Source organism: Phoenix dactylifera, chromosome 7 (genome assembly GCF_009389715.1).
Source record: "Phoenix dactylifera cultivar Barhee BC4 chromosome 7, palm_55x_up_171113_PBpolish2nd_filt_p, whole genome shotgun sequence".
NCBI classification, from domain to species: Eukaryota; Viridiplantae; Streptophyta; class Magnoliopsida; order Arecales; family Arecaceae; genus Phoenix; species Phoenix dactylifera.
In genome coordinates, this window is record NC_052398.1 from 4,456,469 (window position 1) to 4,477,140 (window position 20,672).

General features: G+C 36.5%; 1 protein-coding gene across 5 annotated transcripts; it reads left to right on the top strand.

Moving 5' to 3' along the window:
- Positions 1–1,012: 1,012 nt before the first annotated feature.
- LOC103702283 (citrate synthase, mitochondrial) lies at positions 1,013–18,731 on the top strand. 5 transcript variants are annotated; one of them, XM_008784626.4, is made up of 20 exons: positions 1,013–1,119; positions 1,560–1,659; positions 1,790–1,852; positions 2,603–2,644; positions 3,719–3,784; positions 3,921–3,986; positions 4,133–4,246; positions 6,594–6,657; positions 8,111–8,193; positions 11,316–11,365; positions 11,452–11,529; positions 12,048–12,176; positions 12,299–12,341; positions 12,554–12,640; positions 13,694–13,795; positions 14,302–14,409; positions 14,532–14,582; positions 17,578–17,651; positions 18,044–18,095; positions 18,182–18,731. In XM_008784626.4, exons 2-20 carry the CDS (start codon positions 1,609–1,611, stop codon positions 18,272–18,274), a joined length of 1,416 nt encoding a protein of 471 aa, XP_008782848.2. In that variant the 5' UTR covers positions 1,013–1,119; positions 1,560–1,608; the 3' UTR covers positions 18,275–18,731. The 5 variants fall into 5 exon arrangements, with proteins under 5 accessions (XP_008782848.2, XP_026658477.2, XP_008782849.2 ...); XM_026802676.2 differs by having other exon boundaries at positions 1,036–1,119; positions 1,587–1,659; XM_008784627.3 differs by having other exon boundaries at positions 1,066–1,206; positions 1,587–1,659.
- The last annotated feature ends 1,941 nt before the right edge of the window (positions 18,732–20,672 follow it).

Sequence of the window (20,672 nt, forward strand, 5' to 3'; positions counted from 1 at the left end):
TTTCTTTACTTTTTTATTTTTTAATAAATTTTAGGGTCTTATTAGGTTCTTTTCTAAAGGATTAAATAAGAAAATAAAAAAAGAATAACAAGAGCATAAATAATGCAAAAAATTTTATTGTAAAATAATTAGAGATTGTAGAGTATAAAATTATCTCACAAACTTTAATTTGTAATACATCTGATCTCTAAAATACATAATTATTTTTTTAAATTTATAAAAAATATATAATATAATAAATTGATTTAGATTTGAGCTAGTATTTTTATAATAAGAAGTTAGTTCAATATATAACTGACATCTTAGGATTTGATGTCGACCGTAGACGGCTTCTAGAACTGATGCTGTTTCGGCTTTTTAGAAACAAATCTATTAACTTCAAAAAGTGGACGGCCGATCAGTGACTTGCTTCGCACGGGGGAACTGTGTGGCGTCATGGCACGTCGCCTCTAACTTTTTCGTCCAAGGAAAGGTCCTGGATCTTTAATTTTTTTTTTATTCCTTAAACAGTTTGATTTTTTTTTTTTTAATCAAAACGGCATTTCATTTCCAATAAAGCAGGCAACTCGACCTTTTTCTTTGCCGTTCTCTCTAACTTTTCCGTTCCAATTCTCTCCTCTGATTTGCGGCGGCCCGCGGCGGCAGCCGTCCCTAACGGCGTTTGAATTCTAGTTCAACCCGTGGATCGTGGACCGGCCTGCAAAACGGGTTCGGTCGGATCTTGGCCCACTGGACCGTCAATCTACTTCCTCCATTCGACAGCAATTCCTCGGCGCATAATTCTCATTCGCTCTTTCTAAAACAAATAAACCGGTCCGTTCCGATGGCGTCGGGTCTACGCACGCGCCGCTTGAATCCCCGGCCGGGCAACCTGGCTAATCCGCTAATTCTTACCTAATCAGACGGCTAGGATCGCGTAGCACTTTCCATCACCCGGTATAGCCGTTGGATCTATATCAGGCGGCAACATCTGTCTTCTGGAGGGGTATTTAAGGAAGGAGAACTAATCTAGTCAACTCCCATGGAGCCAGGAGGGGTATTTACGGCGAAGGGACGAAAAGTGTAGGCAGACTTTCCATATGGTATCACCCCATCGTATAAAAATGAACTTTCTGAGAGGTAAGACTTCTCGTCTGCCTTCTTCGTCTACCTTCTTCGTCTCTTCCTCTCCCTCGATCGATCTCGTTTCGACCTACTTTTAGCTGGGTATTTTTTTTTCTTCTGATTTTTAGTACGATGTAGTGATCTCTATTTTCTATTATTTTGCGATTTTTCTTCCCCCCCCCAATAATCAAGAATATTGGAGAGCATTCGTTGAAACCCTATCCCTAGATCGGCTTCCGGATTTCGTTCTCACCTCCATATGTACCTAAATTTCTCGTAGCAGACGCATCTGTTACTTTTTCTTTTGGTTTTTTCCTCTTGGGCGCAGCTCGAGTTCTTGATTTTTGTTGTCTCTAAAGAAAGACGAAGATTCTTGAATAGTTCAATGCTGAATCTCATAGATTGTGACGAAGATTCTTATCTCATAGATTGTGACGAGGATTCTTATCTCGTAGATTGTTCTTTTTTATGATGTGCTCAAGATTCTGAGGATATCTTGGAGCCATGGTTTTCTTCAGAAGTGTTGCGGTGCTCTCGAAGCTCCGTTCTCGTCTTGTAAGTATTCTGGTTTCATCTTGCTTGACTGGAAATTGTGGCATATAGATGATTTTTGCATCTTGATTATTATTTGATTGATTATCTTGCTCTGTTGTTTTTTTGTGATTCTTGGTGGTTTTGATTCCAGGCCCAGCAGTCTACTTCACTGGCTTCTGCGCGGTGGTTTCAAACCCAGAGCGCTGCAGATCTTGTGAGTTTAATCAATTTTTTCTATTGAATATGATCGAAGTTCCTATTTCTGAGATGAATTGCTTTTGCTCCTGCACGATGGTTTGTTTTATCTTGTTTTGGTAGCAAAGAGCTTTGAGACGAGGACCAATCCTTCTATTGTGATGGTATTTGAGTTCATAGTATGGGAATCATTTTTCTTTATTTTTTCCCTTTTTTGGAAATGATGTATCTAAGTGGATATGATGTAAATGCCTAATTTGTATATCATCAAATGAAATAATGACACAAGTATTATGTGTATGGGAGACTGATGTGCCTTGAAGATAGATTGGCTAGTTGCATACCTTTATGTCACTGCTCTTTTGTGTCGAGCTGCCAATATATGCTATGCTAATTCCTTGTGGGACCTGTCTAAACTATTACATAGTTTGACACTGTTTTGCAGCCTACATCGGAAACCAAATGCTCTTCCAGATAGCTCATAGTTGGCTTATTTGTTCATTAAATGTGTTCGAACTAGGTCATCGAGTTCCTCTCTCTCTTCTAATTTCATTGTTATGCAGCCTCTAGTAGCAGATCAACACAGTTCAACAACTTGTATTCTTTTATATCTTAAATTACTTTTGTTGTTATGCTGATTTTTGGATTTGGGAGTTCATTTCTTAATTATCTCTTCTTATGCTGTAAAATGCTCTATTGTCTTCATTGGGATGATTGTATCCATTTGATGTAATGATTTATTATCTGATTCATGTTTTGTAATTTGCAGGATCTTCATTCTCAGTTGAAGGATTTGATTCCGGAGCAACAGGTCTTCTTCTTGAAGTTTCTTCATGATTAATCATTTTTAGTTTCTTACCTTCTATTCTGATTTAAACTTTACCCGATACTGTTGTCTGTATCATTCTCATTTTGATGCCGATATCATAACTTATCATCTGGCATGATTTAGAAAAGTTCTGTTACAGATATTAAATGTTCAGTGTGTTGCATCATACCTTATCATCTGACATGATTTAGAAAAGTTCTGTTACAGATATTAAATGTTCAGTGTGTTGCATCATACCTTATCATCTGACATGATTTAGAAAAGTTCTGTTACTGATATTAATCTTCAATGTGTTGCGTACTATGACTTGAATTGGTATTGTGCCTATGCCATGACAAAGATATATGCTTTGCTTGTCCTATAATATTAGTTTAGCATAGGGTGGGGTGTTAATTGATGAATATTCTGGATTTACCAACATGATATAAATAATTTATATATGTTCTATTGGTTTCTCCTCACATTTGTGCAGCATTGCAGATAGTGTATCTCATAACTGTTGTAAGTATTTGTCAGAAGCAACAAGTTGTGTCTATGAGGTTTTCTTACATGGTTGTCAAACATCTGATTTTGTGGTTTCAAACATTCTTTTTTATTTAAAAGAAGCTACTAAAAAGTTTAGATTATGGACAATACAAAAAGAGAATCTTCCAAGCACATCTTTGGTTATCTTTTGAGTATGCCCATGATCATCATTGCGGTACTAATCTGCATGGTAGGCAGTAACACGTGTGTTTTCAAAATTACTTTGGCGTCATAAAGGATGTCATAAGCCATGGCCATGTCGTGTTCTTGTATATGCCCGTGGTCTGTATTTTTGGTATATGCTGCTTCCCTCTAATTATCATCGGAGCATACTTGTTGAGCCCATATTCTTGCGGACATTATAACACGTACAGCCCATGGATATTGGCCAGTTGTAATATCTATGTATTTCCACAATGAATGAGAAAACTCCTCGAGATCAAAGTAACCATATCATGGGTTATGCTTCATGCTATTCAGATATATAGATTCTCTAGTGAACTTTCTATTAGATATCTTACTGTGTTACAGGAGCGCTTGAAGAAACTGAAAGCAGAAAATGGAAAAGTTCAACTCGGAAATATCACTGTTGATATGGTATATCTCTATATGCTTACAATTGATTATCATTCTTTAGTGTGTTGAGTTGTTGACTTTATCTTAGGAGTATGTAATAATCCATATATTATAATTGTATAACTAATTTCTTCGATCCTAACTTGCTTTTTCCTAGGTTATTGGTGGAATGAGAGGAATGACTGGTTTGCTATGGGAGACATCTTTACTTGATCCAGATGAGGTGCATTTTCCTGCTTTATTCTACATGCCATATGATACATAATCACAGCTTAATATGATTCTGGCTTGATGATACATTTTCTCTTAAAAGCTTTGTGATCTGGCCAAAAGTTGGTAACTTGACACAATCGATTCTTTGGTTTTCAGGGCATTCGGTTTAGGGGCCTCTCTATTCCTGAATGTCAGAAACTGCTGCCTGCTGCGAGTCCTGGGGGGGAGCCTTTGCCTGAGGGTCTTCTGTGGCTTCTTTTGACTGGCAAGGTGATCATTTTGTTTGTTTATCTGTATAGCAATATCTTTACCGCTCCCTTGAAGCTTGTCTAAAAGATTTTCATGACTCGTGCCTTCTTCAATTGGAGAGTATTCAAGAGTGTCATAAAAGGATTTATGGAAAATACTGAATAGGAGAAAAAGAAATATAGGGCTTTGGTTCTTAATGGATTTGCTTTCAAAGAATGGTTTTATTAGGGATAGACTTTTTGCTGGCATTTCTATGAATGTAGATAAAAATTCTGTCATGTTAATGCAAATGTTCCATGATTTTCCAGATTTGTCACTTGGTAGGTCTTTCTTCCATTACTCTCTGGCATGACTTCCTTATGATGTTGAACGCTTCCATCTGGCTAATGGATAAAAACTGTAGCTGGTATTCTATTGATGTTTGCTGATTGATCTTGATTCCAGGATGTGTGTTTTATTTAGAAATGTTAGCACATCTGTGATCAAGTTGGTACTCAACAACATCGGTTTGCTGCTTTATTCAGAAATATCAGCACATCTGTGATCATGTTGGTACTCAACAACATCACTTTGCTTTGTAATAGACCCCCGTATCCTCGTGTAGTAATCTGAGGTTGTCATTAGGAGATATATGGGTTGACAAGTCAAATTCGACCTCAGTTGTTATGATTTAGTTGATGTACTCTTCTGTCTGTTAACAGTAGAGATGAACATGGTAACCTCCTATAATTGGTAGTGCCATGTAATAGCAGGGACATCAGCCTGAAGTAAAAAATTGTTACATCCAGCAGTAGTAGTCATGATTGTGTTGCAAACTTAAAATATGTGTCAGCCATCGTAGACTTCAAATATATTATCAAGAATTTATTTGTCCAATGATATCATATTTTACCTGTAAAACAAAATTTATGGATTCTCAACCTGTTTGATAAAATAGTCATCTGCATCTTTGATTTGCCATAATGTCTTTTTTGTCAATTTTTTTTAATATGAAGAATGAACAATTCTTGTTACATTGCGATTTCAAAGATTCAAAAAGATTTTTCCACTTGCTTGCTTGGTACAGATGTGCTACAGGGACTTCCTGGAACTATTATGGTTGTAGAAATGTAGTATCTGAAAAGAGGGAAGAATTCTGCTTGCTTATGTTGGTGATATTTGATGGCTATACTTTTAGAACTTAAAATTGTTTTGTTGGGAAAGGCTGGTAGAACTGTTTATTTAAGGGACTAACATTTGATTTTGAAGATATGATAAACATGAGATCTTTGTTAACTTTTGGAGTTAGTGGTAAGTGCAAACTGTAGAGGGATTGACCTTTAGAGGAATGTTATTGAGCTATGAGTGTATGGTTTTCTATATGTTCTAGGTCAATATAATGGTTTCTTTTTGTTGGACTCAAAAGACTACGGATGCTTTCTGAAGTTAGTGAAAAAGATGAAACAAGTATATAAGATAGGCTAGTATCATGGTGGGTATATACTTGTTTTCTTTTGTTTTTTTTGGCTTTTTTTTGGGTCCATGTTTTCATTGGGGTTGTTTCTGATTAATTCATTTGAGTTGTCAATAGGAGGACAAGTAAGAACTTAGGCTCTAAGGCAATAGGTAGGCTGATAACATTCTGGACTGTTCAAATTATGTTGCTGGTGAGATTAATGATGTGAACTATTGAAGGACAATGTAGAATGGATATTGGGGAAAGCAATAGCTGATTCTCTTTTTTTTTGGATTGCTTAGTTTCCAGGTTGAGAGCTGTAGTGCTTCTTTTTTTTCCTTCAAAGTCTTGCAAGGTATCCTAAGATATGCTATATATTAGATGTAGTGGCATAGAGATCGTGGGAAAGAAAATTTTTCGCATTTGTATTGTAATTCTTAAAGGCCATGTATTTAAAGGAGCTGAAATGATGACTTATTTCTTGTACAAGGAAAGTGCACTGTTTCTGGATTGATTGGGGAACATGTCTTTTATTATCATGGTGGTAAAACTATGTTTGCACTCTTACCAATCAGGAAAAGAGGCTAGTCACTCCCCATCAACAAAAATAAGAGAGGGAAAACAGAAAATATTATAAAAATAGGCAAAAAGGATATATTTGATCGAATCAAACCAAAAACATGACCTGTAGCATTATGTTTTTTCATTCTGTAAAACAACACTTGCTGGATCTGTACAATCCGGTTGCCCCATTTCACTTTCTGTCTACATTTAATATTGATAGAGTTTGATTGCATATCACATAAATCTGCTCGTACTCTATCCTTGAGTGTCCCTTTTTTTCAGTGTATCATTTATTTGTGAAAAAGTTGAATGTTGGCTCATACTACATTTTATTATTCAGGACTAATTTCTTCTTCTTCTTTACTGTAGGTGCCAAGCAAAGAACAAGTTGATGCACTATCAAAAGAACTGCACAGTCGCTCAAAAGTTCCAGGTTTTTTTGTCAACCAAGTTATTTATGGATTGCTTGTAAATTCTGCACATTACTTGATACACATAAAAATTAATTATTCATGCAGCTATGTGGTTCATTATAAGCAACTATATTCATGATATCTTATGATGTGTCAATAGCGCGAACATGCATAGGTCATGCATTCATAATGGCATTATGCATTCAAAATTTTTATGTCCTGGTTCTAAGATTTTGACTGAAAAGGGGAAAATTGAAAAAAATATTACATTATAAGGTTAAACAATATACTGTATCCTATTTTTCTTTTCCACTCACTAGATTACTATTTGCTAGATGAAATGTTAGATCACATTGTGATGCTCTGATGTAAATTTTGTTGGTTATTCAAGCTCAATTATCAATATATCACCATGCAAAAATTTGTGAAGTATTCAGTGCTCAAATATCTCTACAATGTAGCTTGTGTATAATTGCTATTGGAAAGTGCATGAGAAAGGCTAATCAGTTTTTTTACATCAAGGAGTGATCACTTACAGTTGGTAACGTTCTGGACATGCATACATGTAAAGTATGATGTTTTCAGAAAGACAAAATATGCCTGTTTCACTACATTATTGCAGTACCATGCAATTTGCACTCTAGATAGTGTTATTTAGAAGTGGTAGTATTCCCTACTGCTCTAATGTAACCGAACTGCTGCGGTCATGAAACCAAACTACCAGCTACCATTTTTGTCAAAAAAAAAAAAAACTCGTTTGGTGTCACTTTATTTCTTGTTCTATACTTTAAAAAACAAAAAACACAGAAATTGAGAAAAAACATGTTTTGGTGCTATTGTTTTTATTTTGTATTTTTTAAAAGTTATTTTATTATTTCTAGAAAAATTCGAAGTAAGAAATATTTACTTTCAATAATTTCAAAAATAAGAAATCATATATTTTACTATCACCATCGACAGTGCCACCACCATCACTCCCCTCAACTTTGCTGCCACCATAGCTGTCATCTCCACTGTCGCCGCCACCGCCACCGTTGCTACCATCATTGTTGTCGCCTTCTTCATAATGTTGTTGCCATCCTTGTTACCTCCTCCGTCATACCGGTGCTGCCATCGTTGCCATTGCTGCCACCACACTACCTTTGCCATTGTCGTTGCCGCCATCACTACATGTTTATTTTTTTAAAAAACTTTAAAAACAGAAATAGAATTTCTATTTTATTTTTGAAAACCGCAAAAATGAAAATAATGGCAAATGACGCCGAAGCCGTCTGTTTTTTTTTAAATTTAAGTTCTAAAGATTTGCTAGAAAAAGTTCATTTCCCTGTGAAATAGTTTGCCCACATATTCCTTGACTTATTTGACTTGCATCCTCAATCACGTCACATTCGTTAAAATGCACTAGCATCAAACATGATGCTGCCATTGTTCTGATCATGTTAGGGAAATGTTAATATTGGACTATTGATGCAGATAATGTTTACAAGGCAATCAATGCTCTTCCGGCAACAGCTCATCCAATGACACAGTTTACCACTGGTGTTATGGCACTGCAGGTAATTTCTACTCCTGTATCATCATTTTGATTTATGCTGTTGGCTTCTTATATGTGAATATATTAATTCAGATAAGATAATCATTCTCGAGATATTTCTCTCTCATTATCTGTAGGCATGTCTGTATACATTAATGTGCCTAGCTGCTTTGTGGGAGTTTGGACCCATAAGCGTTGACATCATGGAATATATATTATTAGTAAACATAAACATATAAATAAAGACATCAATTTAGCTGCAAGCAAGGAAGAAAGATTATAGAAAAATAAAAACCTACCAGAATACTTGCATGAATACTAAATAAGATTCACAGCATATAATATGTGCAAGAATGTTGTGAAATTAGCTCAAATCTTCATAGCCTAGTTGCCTGAAATAATGCTGGCCATGATGTTTTCTCCTTATACACTGATGAGAATCTTTTTAACCAAAAGCAGAAAAAAATTGACGCATGATCTGCTTTAAATTCTCTTATGCAATATATGAGACTCCTCCAATATTTTTTGGTCTCTTGTCGATTTAAATACAAATACCTTATCAACTAAAAAAACATGACATACGTCACACCTTTAGCCTTTCTATAATTTATTCCACTGGAAATCTGATAAAACCTTCAGTAAGTATGTTTTTGCAATTGAAATAAATTGGGAAGCAACCAAACCGTGACAAACATTTCATTTTCTTTAGTTTGATTATATAGCTTCAGTAAAGTACCGTTCCATAGTAAATTGGTCAAAGCTATTGTTCTTTAAATCTAATGTCATGACTTCAGCTAATAATGAATTTCAGATAATAATGAATTTCCGATGAATCTATTTCTTCCATATACCAAAAAGTGTCTATGTTACCCAATATTCTAGATGGCTTCACATAGGGTTGCACATGGGTCGGTCGGTTTATGTTGGAGGCTAATTCAGAACCGCCCCAATCCCAATTGGTTATTAATTTTTGGAACCAGAACGGAATCAATCGATAGTGGAACCAACACAACCCAGCCCAATTAAGATCAGGTCGGTTCGATCGGTTCTGGGATTACCTAACAATTATGCAAAAATTCAGCAAATAAACTTAATGAAATAAATTAACAATGAGAGGTGGCTTACAAAGATTAATATACAATCTATTTAAATCCATTTTACCATAGTAGTTGTAATCTTCTACCTAGGGTGATGCACCCACTTTGGAATCTTCTCGGAATCTTGAACCCGCACTTGCTTTCTAAATTCTTCCTTATTAAAATTGTTTCTGTAAGTGACCATTTTCTAGAACCCGTGCCTGCAGTTGCTCCTGGTCCTTGCAACTAAGCATCTTACAACTTTAAAACCCAAAATATTTATGTATCTACAATATAAGCTGTTGCAAATTACAGTCACCATAAACTAATGTTTTATTTAAAAAAAAGCGATAGTTAACCAAAATCATGGGTGAAGAACTATGAAAATTAACCATTATAATTAATATAATACTAGAGAATAACTTGATATGGATGTATGCATATATGAGTTTATATATGGATCAGGTTGGTTCGGATCTGGGTTATCTAACCCCTTAACCCAAACCTCAAATTGATCTAATCAGGTTTCTGAAAATTGGAATAGGCACTGACCTTGTCCTTTTTGAACCTGAACCAACCCAACCCAACAAGGCCAGTTCGGTTTGATTCTTGGGTTGACAAACCCATGTGTACCCCTACCTTCACATAAATGGAATTTTGGAGGGTCGAATCTAAGTGCATTAGTAGAACATATCTTTAAAGATCACCATCAAGGTTAAGGGCCCGACATGGGAATTTTTTTAAGTTTGATGAATCATACTCAAGGCCAAATATAGATTGGAATTGTGGATTAGCTTTGCAAGGTAGAATGAAGTGTACAACTTTCTTCTAATAGCTGCTCACCATCATGTTAGTAGATTTACATAAGTAGCTATCTTTTGGCTGCTTCCACAAAGTGTTGTGCAAATGTTTTTTTAAATTACTAATGCTCCTAATTTAATTTGTATTTTAAATATTTATGTTTCAATTTATTATAATTTTCAGCTCGAATTTCAAATATCTTTGGTAGGTTTTTTACTCCCATCTTGTGTAGGATTGCTGTTTACAGTTTCCACTTTTTGATAATTTTGGTTAGGAAGTTTAAGCAATCAAGATTGTGTTTTGAAGTGGTTTTAGTGGCTTTCTACATGGAGTTCTATCAATAAATCTATATTTTCTTAATATTAAAGAGATGTTTCTTTTCTCTCTATAATGCCACTGAATAAGTGTTAGCTCGTAAACTTAGCAGGAGCCCTGGATTCATGGTGGTATGAAGCTACTAGCTAACATTCCTGTTTTCTTCTCCCACGTCTTCTCTTGTCCATATTATTTTTCTTGCTTCCTATTCAGTGTCATTACTAGTTGGAGGCTATAGATCTTTTCAAGTTCCCCAAAAGTTATCTACATGACCTATGAGCATGCTATGCTTCTGCCCAGCTCAGCCTAGTTTCCCCTGTATCTCAAGTTTAACCTGAACCCTAACTTCCCAATAATCTGTATTTTGATTTATTTTCCCAAGATTAGAACTTTACTTCTAGCTCTCCTACATCAAAAGTCCACTGTCCTTAGGGCAATTCCAGTCATCTTTTTAGTCATTGGGATACTTTTTATTTAACTGATGCATAACAGATGTTCCATTTATGTGCTCTTAAATGCTTTGCATGGTTTGTGATGGAAACTGATTCAAAATGCATTTTTTGTAGTTGATGAATATGGAATGTAAGTTTTTGATGAATAATCCAGGTATACAGAAAAAGATTAAGAAAAACATAAAACATGCTGGCACCCAATACATGGGTGCCATCACCTGCCCATGTGCATCTACATCTCAACCTCAATAGCATGGTTGTTCTTGTCTCCTGTGTCAATAGTGGCCGTGATGCTCATAAGTCATGGTCATAGGTCATCACTTATAAAAGTAAACTACAGTCTAAATGCTCTAGTGCCACATGCATATATTGTGCAAGAGAGTTGCCTTTCTTTCTCATGCTTAAGCGAAGTAAAAAAATCAAGGTTGTATTTATTATAATCTTTCAGATATATCATTTGAAGAAGTTTCCTTGAGACAGTTCTTTCTCTCCTATTTCAGGTTGAAAGTGAATTTCAGAAGGCATATGATAAAGGGTTATCTAAATCAAAGTAAGTTTTCTGAAGTATATAGTTTCAAAAAATTATTTGACAATAATACAGTGAGTTTGCCTAAGATTTGCCATTGTTACTTATAGGTTCTGGGAGCCGACATATGAGGACTCTATGAACTTAATTGCACGAGTTCCAGTTGTGGCTTCTTTTATTTATCGAAGGTAGTATTTATTTATTGACTTGCTGAACTAGTAGTTTTACCAGAATGTCAGTCTGCTTATGTTTTCCTAGATTAGTTCTGTGGGAATCAGAATCTTTGAACTTGATTTAATTTTACGGAGTACATATAAGTTTTTCATGTTTACTTGTAATCTTCCACCTATTTGTTTCATATAACCACCAGGGACAAGCTTTTTCTGTTGCATTGATATAAATTAAATTAGGATTCAAAATCATACTTTGGTTTCACTATTACAGGTGGCTCCCTACATGCCATGTATGGGTCTCTTATTTAACTGGTCATGCCATAGACATCAATATTGTTAGACATATACATATTACATTTTTCTAATATTTCATTTCTTGCACATGAATATCTCTAGATTTATTTGTTTAAAGCCACTTGTCTGCCACATCATTTCTTATGAAAAAATCTTAATGCCGGCATGAAGCATTTAATCTGCCATCATGACTATGGTGATGCATGCATGTTTATGGACTGTTCTCCTGTATGCTGAAGGATTTACAAGGAGGGACAAATCATACCCGCGGATCGTTCTCTGGATTATGGTGCAAATTTTTCTCACATGCTGGGATATGATGATCCAAAAATGCTGGAGTTGATGAGACTTTATGTAACAATTCACAGGTGGCCGATCCATTATAATGTTCTCTATTCTTCCCCTTACCTTTCCCAATTTTTTTCCCTACATTTCATTACCAAAACTTAATGCCATTTTCCACATTTGGATTCACATATGTGTTCTGCAGTGACCATGAGGGTGGGAATGTTAGTGCACATACTGCTCATCTGGTAAATGAGACTCTATTTTCTATCGTTCATTCTGTTTTATTTTGCTGCGGTGCAACTCCATATTAGACAGTATAAGAAGATAAAGCTTGTGTATCCACTAGCAGTTTAAGCTAACTATCGTATCTACATTGGCATTGTTTTCAGTTCCATTTCCAATGATGCATCATGAGTATTCTCTATAATTGCTGATAAAACACTGATTCAATTTTCAGGTTGCTAGTGCTCTGTCAGATCCATACCTTTCATTTGCAGCTGCACTTAACGGTTTGGCTGGCCCACTCCATGGTTTGGCTAATCAGGTAATGTTGTCTTTTGCACCACTTTTCTTTTTCTTATTTGCTGCCGCTTTATCTACAAATTGATCTTCAAAAGCAAACTTATTGTCATGAACACAGTATGCAAAACTGGTACTAGATGGTCCGGGATGTACCGTACCGAACTGGATGGTACAGACCATATCAGTTTGGTACCAGTTTATGGTATGGAGGGTGTACTGACACTTGGTATGCTGAACTGGTTCCATATTGTATCATATTGACACAGTAATAGCGTGGCATCGGTACGGAGCCTGGTATCAAGATGGCGTACCTTGGGCACTGGGAATCATACTATTAAGTAACTAGTTTGTTACGGTATGGTCAGTATAGTATGCTACGCACCACGCATTGAGAAAGTCTTCCAACATTTTTTTCTCTATCCTAGCCATGGTATTGGCTGAAGGCTTGAAACCAGGCAATACAGAGTAGTTTTGCTTAGTTTGGACCAATAGTACAGACTGGTTCGGCTTATATACTAAACCAAATCTTGGTATGGCACATTTGGTATGGGGTGGTACAGGTTGTTGTGATAGCCGTGGTCATGCAATGATTTTAGAAGTAATCAATACATCTCAGTATGTCTTGGAAAAGAGTGTAAACCTGGTATTGTGTCATTCAGGTTGTATTTCTTTTTGGATGCCAAAATGACAAATTTTCCCATCTTTGGTTTACCAAAAACCCTGTTTATACTATTTTCAGGTACATTTTGTCCTACACATATCATTCTACTAGTTTTTAATGCTCATTAGCAGGGTCTCTGCCATTTTATTCTGTCAAACATACTGATGAGAAATATATATGCTAAATCACAAACAATTGTTGTCTGGAAGTTGGTAGACTTCAGTGATGCCAATCTATTCTTTCTCTCCCCTGCTAACTACTCAGCTCCTTTTTTTCGAGAGACTAATTACTCAATTTCTACCAGCTTATTTTTGATTATCTTACTCAAGCATTCACAAGTCCAGCAGTCTGTGTCATGAAGACGTACAACACAACAGTCTCATGTTTTTTTGTTTTTTCTGTTAACTGCTGCAGGAAGTGCTTTTATGGATCAAATCCGTGGTAGAAGAGTGTGGAGAAAACATTACAACTGAACAGTTGAAAGACTATGTCTGGAAGACTTTAAATAGTGGCAAGGTAACTCGTTCTTTTATCATCCTAGTTTGTAGTTGATCGTGCTTAGAAACAAGGCAGCAGTTTAGTATTTTTAGCGATGCAATAGATGCACAAAAATAGAAAAAGGAAAATATGTACTGATGTAAGATTGAAGTTATTCCTTTTCTGATGCTATCCATACAAAGACATGGAGATATTGCACCCTTGGGTTGTGAAGAAAATCTGTTTGGCTTGTGTTATATTGTAAGTTGAGTAGATACAAGTGAAATGAAGAAAATCTGGTGAATTATTTCTTTCTACATTTATCCCCTCAATACAGGATCTCTGATGCTTTTGCATCAATTTACCCTCTTCTCTTGGGAAGGGGTTTCTAAACACTCTTGCCCTTCTGCTTGTGAGTTGTTTTAAGACCGTCATCCAATGTATAGGATATTTTCAGTGTATCCTTTATACCTGTTTGAAACTAACCAGAGAAATTCTCATGCTAGCATCGTTTGTTTCCATTTCACTCTTTAAATTGTTTACAGGTTGTTCCTGGATATGGGCATGGAGTTCTACGTAAAACGGATCCAAGATATACATGCCAAAGGGAATTTGCGTTGAAGCATTTACCTGATGATCCATTGTTCCAGCTGGTTAATTTCATAAACCCTTCTGATATAATTGCTGTTGTGCCTTTTCTAGGTCAACATCCAATTCGAATATTATGTCTATCTTCAAAATTGTTCCATAACCTTTGTTTTACTTCTCTTTTTAGGTTTCAATGTTGTATGAAGTTGTTCCTCCGATACTTACTCAGCTAGGCAAGGTAACATTGTCAGATGTCTTGCTTATTCATTTTTGCTGTGCAAAGATAACTATATATAGATAGCTGTGTTTTCATTATCAATTTGTCCAGGGGCATGAGTAGAGCGTCATTAGTAATTTGAGGTAAAAGAATAACCTTTCAAGCCCGAGATGGTAACCTCTTTTTAGGTAGCATTTTGCTCATCTTTCAGAGTAACTCTATGATTATTCAAGTCTTATTGACATAAGTCAGGTGGTCTGGAACCATGATGGTGCAGTTCTTACAGAAATATTGACTATATACACGACTCTATGGTTGAATGTGCCAAATATGCCATGTACTGTTGTTAGTTCTTGCAGCTGGTGCCACAGTCTGATGCTTCGAGGAATGTTTCTAGCATCAGTTCATGTAGAAAAAAATGCTTGGAGTGATGATTATATATAGAGTTTTCTACTGTTGGGAGGAGTTTAGAATGAGTTGTTGTGATTTTCCTCAATTTCTCAGCCCCTAAAGCTAGTATTGCAAATTTTACTGCATCAGCATCATTACTCTTTGCCTTGAGGTTCTCATCATCTAACTGAATTGAAAGGAGACGTGTATGCTCTGCTAAAGCGTATGATCCCCATGCTTCTCATCTCATCCATGCTGTCTGTAGTGCATTTGTTGTATAATCTTTTAAAAAGTACAAAGAAACATGCTTGAAATGATGATAGGAGTGTCTTGTACGTCCTCATCTTTACTACTTTTGGTAGGCCCAAGGTGTTTTCTTCAGCCCATTGTTGCTCAGCTTGTTCAAGAGCTTTAGTACATGCATCATCAGTTTTTTCTAAGATGTGGTAAACTCTTTAAAGCCACCCAATAGATGTACTTGTGATCCCTTCACAATTTTTGCCACCGCAAGTGCTTGACAATTGTCTGAGATATTGGGTCAGACTGCCTACTTCATAACAGTTGGTCTGTTTTTACGTCTTGTTCCTTTTTCATCCTTTCTCATCTACTCCAACTTGGCTCAATTTTCATTGTGCTTTTAAATGCTACTGGATTTTCTTGCATATTCCATTTTAATTTATGGCAGCCAAGTCGCTACTTGGTTTACATTCTCGTTCTTGCCTTGATGTGCATGATCCTAAAATATTGAACTCATAAACAATAGGATTAAGATATTAAGATCACTCATAAGTTCATGCGGCATCATGTGGAGTAGGATTAAGATGGATCATAAGCTTAAGCTGCATCCTTAAGTGTGCTTGTGTGTTTATTTGCATGCATGTTTATTAATACTATTCTTGAATAATTGCTGTATGTGGGATTGCCCATTTTACATTTATGACGTGGGGAGTTTATCACATTCGATATAATAGGCCCATGACTTTGGTCCTTTATTTTGTTCTTTTTGAGTGATGCATCCTTCTCAACTGTGTCAAAGTACATAGGCTGCAGGCTACCAGAGTGGTCGCTGTTTTTGTCTCTGCTTCTTTTTAGTTTTTGCTATACTTGTTCTGGTATTTGGTGACAAACCACCTCACTTTCTATGGATATGTTTATTTGATCGATAGCTTTTCTCACTTTAGATGAGTCTACCTAGTACTCACTGATTAACAGTTAGCATATATTATTAATTTGCAACTACATTCTGTACTCAATTTGTGAAAAGCCATCTTGGTCTTCCTTCTTGAGGGTGTGAATGAGTATCAGATGCAATTATCTATTATCATGGAGTCAACATTGCATTTCACTTGCCTGCATTAGATGGTGTTGTGCAGAGAGCTCACTATTTTATCCAGGCTATTTGTCAACCTGGTTCTTGTTCTTGCATGTATTCTTTATTTGTCATCATTAGGTGGCTATTTCTATTCTATTTACTTATGGGTGGCTATTTCTACTCTATTTACTTATGGGCATAAGTAAATCTGGAGGCCTGGTTGCAACTCTCTACTGCTTTCTGTGCTCTGTATACAAAGTTTATGAGCTGTTGTAAGAGAATTTATATTCAGGGTTCTAAAATTTAGTCCACTTCTAATTTAGTGTGCTATTCCAACGTTTAATCATTTCTTCTGAAGGTACCCATCCTATGAGTTCTGCACTTAGTTATCACTGTGAAGCTTTCGAGGTAACAAAGTTAGTAGTTGGTGAAATTCTAAGAAGAGTATAAACCACTTCTCATAACAAAATGATGGTTGCAGGTCACTTAAGCAACATTATCATGTAGGGCAACATAGGGCTGTAGATCCCTTCTATCTGATTGGATCCATTGTTTTACTTTTTGTTCTCGTTTTTTTCAAACTTAAAGTCTGGCACTTACCATGAAGAAACAGATAACAATTGATTTTCTTAAAACTAGGTGATCCCAGGATATGATTTAGTCTAATTGTTCAATATTCTCTTGGTGCTATGGATCTGAGGATGAACGGGAGGCTGTGATGATCTTTGTGTTCGGTTCGTCTGGGTTGAAACAATTTCGTCAGGCCCAGGAGTTAGGCATGATGCCTTTATACATCGCGTAGACTTGGCAGTTGCGGTCATGATAAATTTGAAGTTAGTGAATTAGAACAGCATCAGCTGTAAAATTTAGAATGATGAAAATTCTGGATCCCTCCTATTTGACTAATAGGATTTAAGAGTCCTAAGATTTGAATGATGCAAAATCCTGTTAATTTAGTCATGCTCTTTCTAAATATTTGTATACCAAGTCCCAATGAAACTTTTCTTAATATCTGTATCCTAACAAAACTATCTCAAAATAACAAGGATTGGCTAATGAAATTCTGATCCAAAGTTTGCACACTCATGACTACGTCAAAGCACTGTTCATGTAATATTGCGCCTATTTCTAAATTAATAAACCTTAATTACATTTGGAAATTTTTCATCTCCTGCTTGTGTTATTTTAACAGAACTGATCAAGCAAAACATGAGTTTGAACATGCCTAGGATGTTGTCGATTTGGTTTGAGTTCTAGTTTGTAATAGTTTCTACCATATTGTTAAGTAATGCTTATTCTTTGAGATTTGTGCAGGTCAAGAATCCATGGCCCAATGTTGATGCTCATAGTGGAGTCTTGCTGAACCATTTTGGTTTGTCTGAAGCAAGGTAAGCTGTCTTTTCAGCTTTAACATAGGGCTACAAGGTCCAATTCATTGTGGACAAATCTTTTTAGTGAAAGTATCATGCTAAAAGGTTGATGTTCCAGTGGGAAACTTGCCAACAGAAAAGGTGATAGCCCACTCTAGAGATGTTGAATAATTAGATGGTGGTTAAAGAGGACATTATCTAAATCAAATATCATAATGGATTGATTTTAATATCTAAGATTCATTTCTCAGCGTTTTGTTCCGCGGCAAACGGTCAGATGCCACAATAGGCAGTCTGTAGCCTAGTTGGCAAGGACTTTGATCATAGCATCATATAATTTGCACTGCACATATAATCTACTGACTTGAGCTTGCAGACTGACGAAATCAATGAAATTTTGGCATACGCAGGTATTACACTGTTCTATTTGGTGTCTCAAGAAGCATAGGGATAAGCTCCCAGGTTAGTGCCTCCATTTCCTGCTACTTTCTTCAGGTGATTGTTTAATTATCTGTGTGAGATCTTCTAAGCCTCCATTAATGGTGCAGCTTATATGGGATCGTGCTCTTGGATTACCGCTCGAGAGGCCAAAGAGTGTGACCATGGAATGGCTTGAAAACTACTGCAAGAAAGCTGCTTGAGCGTATAAGCATCATAATTGGAGATAATTCACCACGCTGATTTTCTTGTGCAATAAGAGAAACAGGGGGCACAACAGGCGAGCCTTGCATGTGTTGTTTAAGCGGAAAGAATAATTTGGGCAGCATTCTTTTCTTATGTAGCAGTTAGAAACTTTTGATGGCCATCCATCTCCAGTCACACTGATTGGACCTCATGCTATAGCCACTTGGATCCTGAGAGTTAAGGAAAGTTTGAGCTCAATTTTGTCGATCTAATATCCATTGGATCAAACTTGTTCCCCTGTGATCCTGAGGTTTGAACTCGTTGAGTGATTCAATGTATTCTTTTGCTATTACTGTTTTCCTTTTTTGCCCCCTTGGAAGTTGGAAACACTGCCCGAAGGAAGTTTAGGTGGTAGCCCTTTGCGATTCCTGGAAGGAATCATTCGATGCATAATATATTTTTGAATTTTTACAATTTTAACTCTAATGGCCATTCTAATTGAAGATCCAAATCATTTGGATATGTTTTAGATATAAATATTACCAAAGAATATTAATCTATGCTTCAAATTAATTTAAAAACGAGTGGTATTCATTGTTTTAGTATAATAAAATATATAAGATGATATATAAATTGCTAATTTCACTTTATGTATTATCATCGATAGATTTAAAATTATTGGCCATTGATGGTTAATTATAGTAAATAAAGCACCATGCTATATTAACTCTATTTTGATGTGTACTTGATGATTATATGGGAGATAAAATATGTAATATTGGTTTCTATATATTTTTGTGGTGTCATATTCAATGGATCATTGATTTTAAATTACTAACTCTATTTTCAAGGAGTATGTTATAATAAGTGGTCCATGTCATGGCTGCTTTCGGTTTGATAAGAACTTAAGAATAAAATTATATAAAAGTAATGGAACTGGAATTCTCATTAGATAAATTACGAAATAAATATATAAAATCCTAAAATTTACCACTCAGGCAAAACTTTTAGTCCAAAAAAATTAATTAATAAAATATTTTTTTAATTTTTTATTTTATTGTAATATTTTTTTTGACAGGGTGGATTGATCATTCATGGTGTGAATGCATTCAATAAAATTAGAAAACAAAAAAAGTTAGAGAGACAGAGATGACAATGATCAATACATGATCAATGCGACAGGTCGAAAATGGGATGACTAAGATCACTTGGATCTGGATAGGTCAAAATTGTTTGACTTAGGTGACTTGATGTGTTGACTAAGTTAGGTTGCACATTGATTTTTTAAAATCTTAGGTTTGGAATTGACCTAACCTATGTCGCTTCCTTGTTGCCGATGCACCTTGTTCGTTGGTTGGGTCATTAAACATTGCAAAGGCCAAAAGGGTATTAAACCGGTCCTCCCTTTCCCAACTTGTGAAATGATGATACTTTGGTGGAACTGTCGGAGAGCCGGAAAACCCTCTTTTAGGCCGGCTTTTCGTAGACTGGTGCAAGCGCACAACCCGGAGATCTGTGTTTTGTTTGAGACCCTCCTGTCGGGAGTTAGCTTGCAGCGGTTGAGGCGGTCCATTCCTAGCTCATGGGAAAGTTATGTGGTAGGGTTACAGGGCCTATCGGGAAGAATCATTGTGATCCAGAGGCTTGGAGGATGCAGTCTCGACATATTCCACAAGTGTAATCAACAGGTGGTCATGGTGATCTCAGAGAGGAGTGAGCCTCTTTGGATCCTATTGGCAGCCTATGCGAGCACGGACTATAGGAAAAGATGACTACTGTGGGGTGAGGTTACCAGCCTTATCCAGTATGGGCACCTGGCGATTATGGCGGAGGATTTCATCTATATTGACAGTCCAGAGGAGAAGCGGGGGGAAGGCCTTCACTAATAAGATTGAAGTTAGAGAGTTCGAGGAGTTTATCATGGCCAATGGACTGATCAACATTGGGTTCATCGACCGAAGCTCACCTGGTGCAATAACAGGAAGGGGCGGGCGTGCGTCTGAGAGAGAATTGATAGAGCTTTTGCCACGGCCAGTTGGATCCAGAGGTTCATAGACTTCTAGGTGCGTCACCTGCCACAGATTGCTTTAGATCGCTACCTTGTTCTGGTGAGTATCTCACACCTCATTCCAGTTAGTAGTTCTTTTCGTTTTGAGAAGATTTGGATTTTCTACCCTCGGTCGTGGGATGTAGTGCGGGAGGCTTGGCGTACGCTAGTGCAATGGGACGTTATATACATAGTGACCCACAAGTTAGAGCTGACCAGGTGTCGGCTGCTCAGATGGAACCAAAGAGAGGTGGGAAATATCTTCAGGAGGGTGGAGGAAACCGAAACTTCCATTGCCAAGTTCCAGCATCTAGAGGAGTGCGGGGAAGGCCTCTTCGATGAAGACCGGGGGAGCTCAAGTTCTTATT

What these genes read in the sequence shown, in the direction of transcription:
- LOC103702283 (XM_008784626.4), top strand. Translation starts at nt 1,609, where the DNA reads ATGGTTTTCTTCAGAAGTGTTGCGGTGCTCTCGAAGCTCCGTTCTCGT. An exon ending in CGAAGCTCCGTTCTCGTCTT is followed by an intron (nt 1,660 to 1,789) that starts GTAAGTATTCTG and finishes TTTTGATTCCAG; the next exon opens with GCCCAGCAGTCTACTTCACT. An exon ending in CAGTCGCTCAAAAGTTCCAG is followed by an intron (nt 6,658 to 8,110) that starts GTTTTTTTGTCA and finishes CTATTGATGCAG; the next exon opens with ATAATGTTTACAAGGCAATC.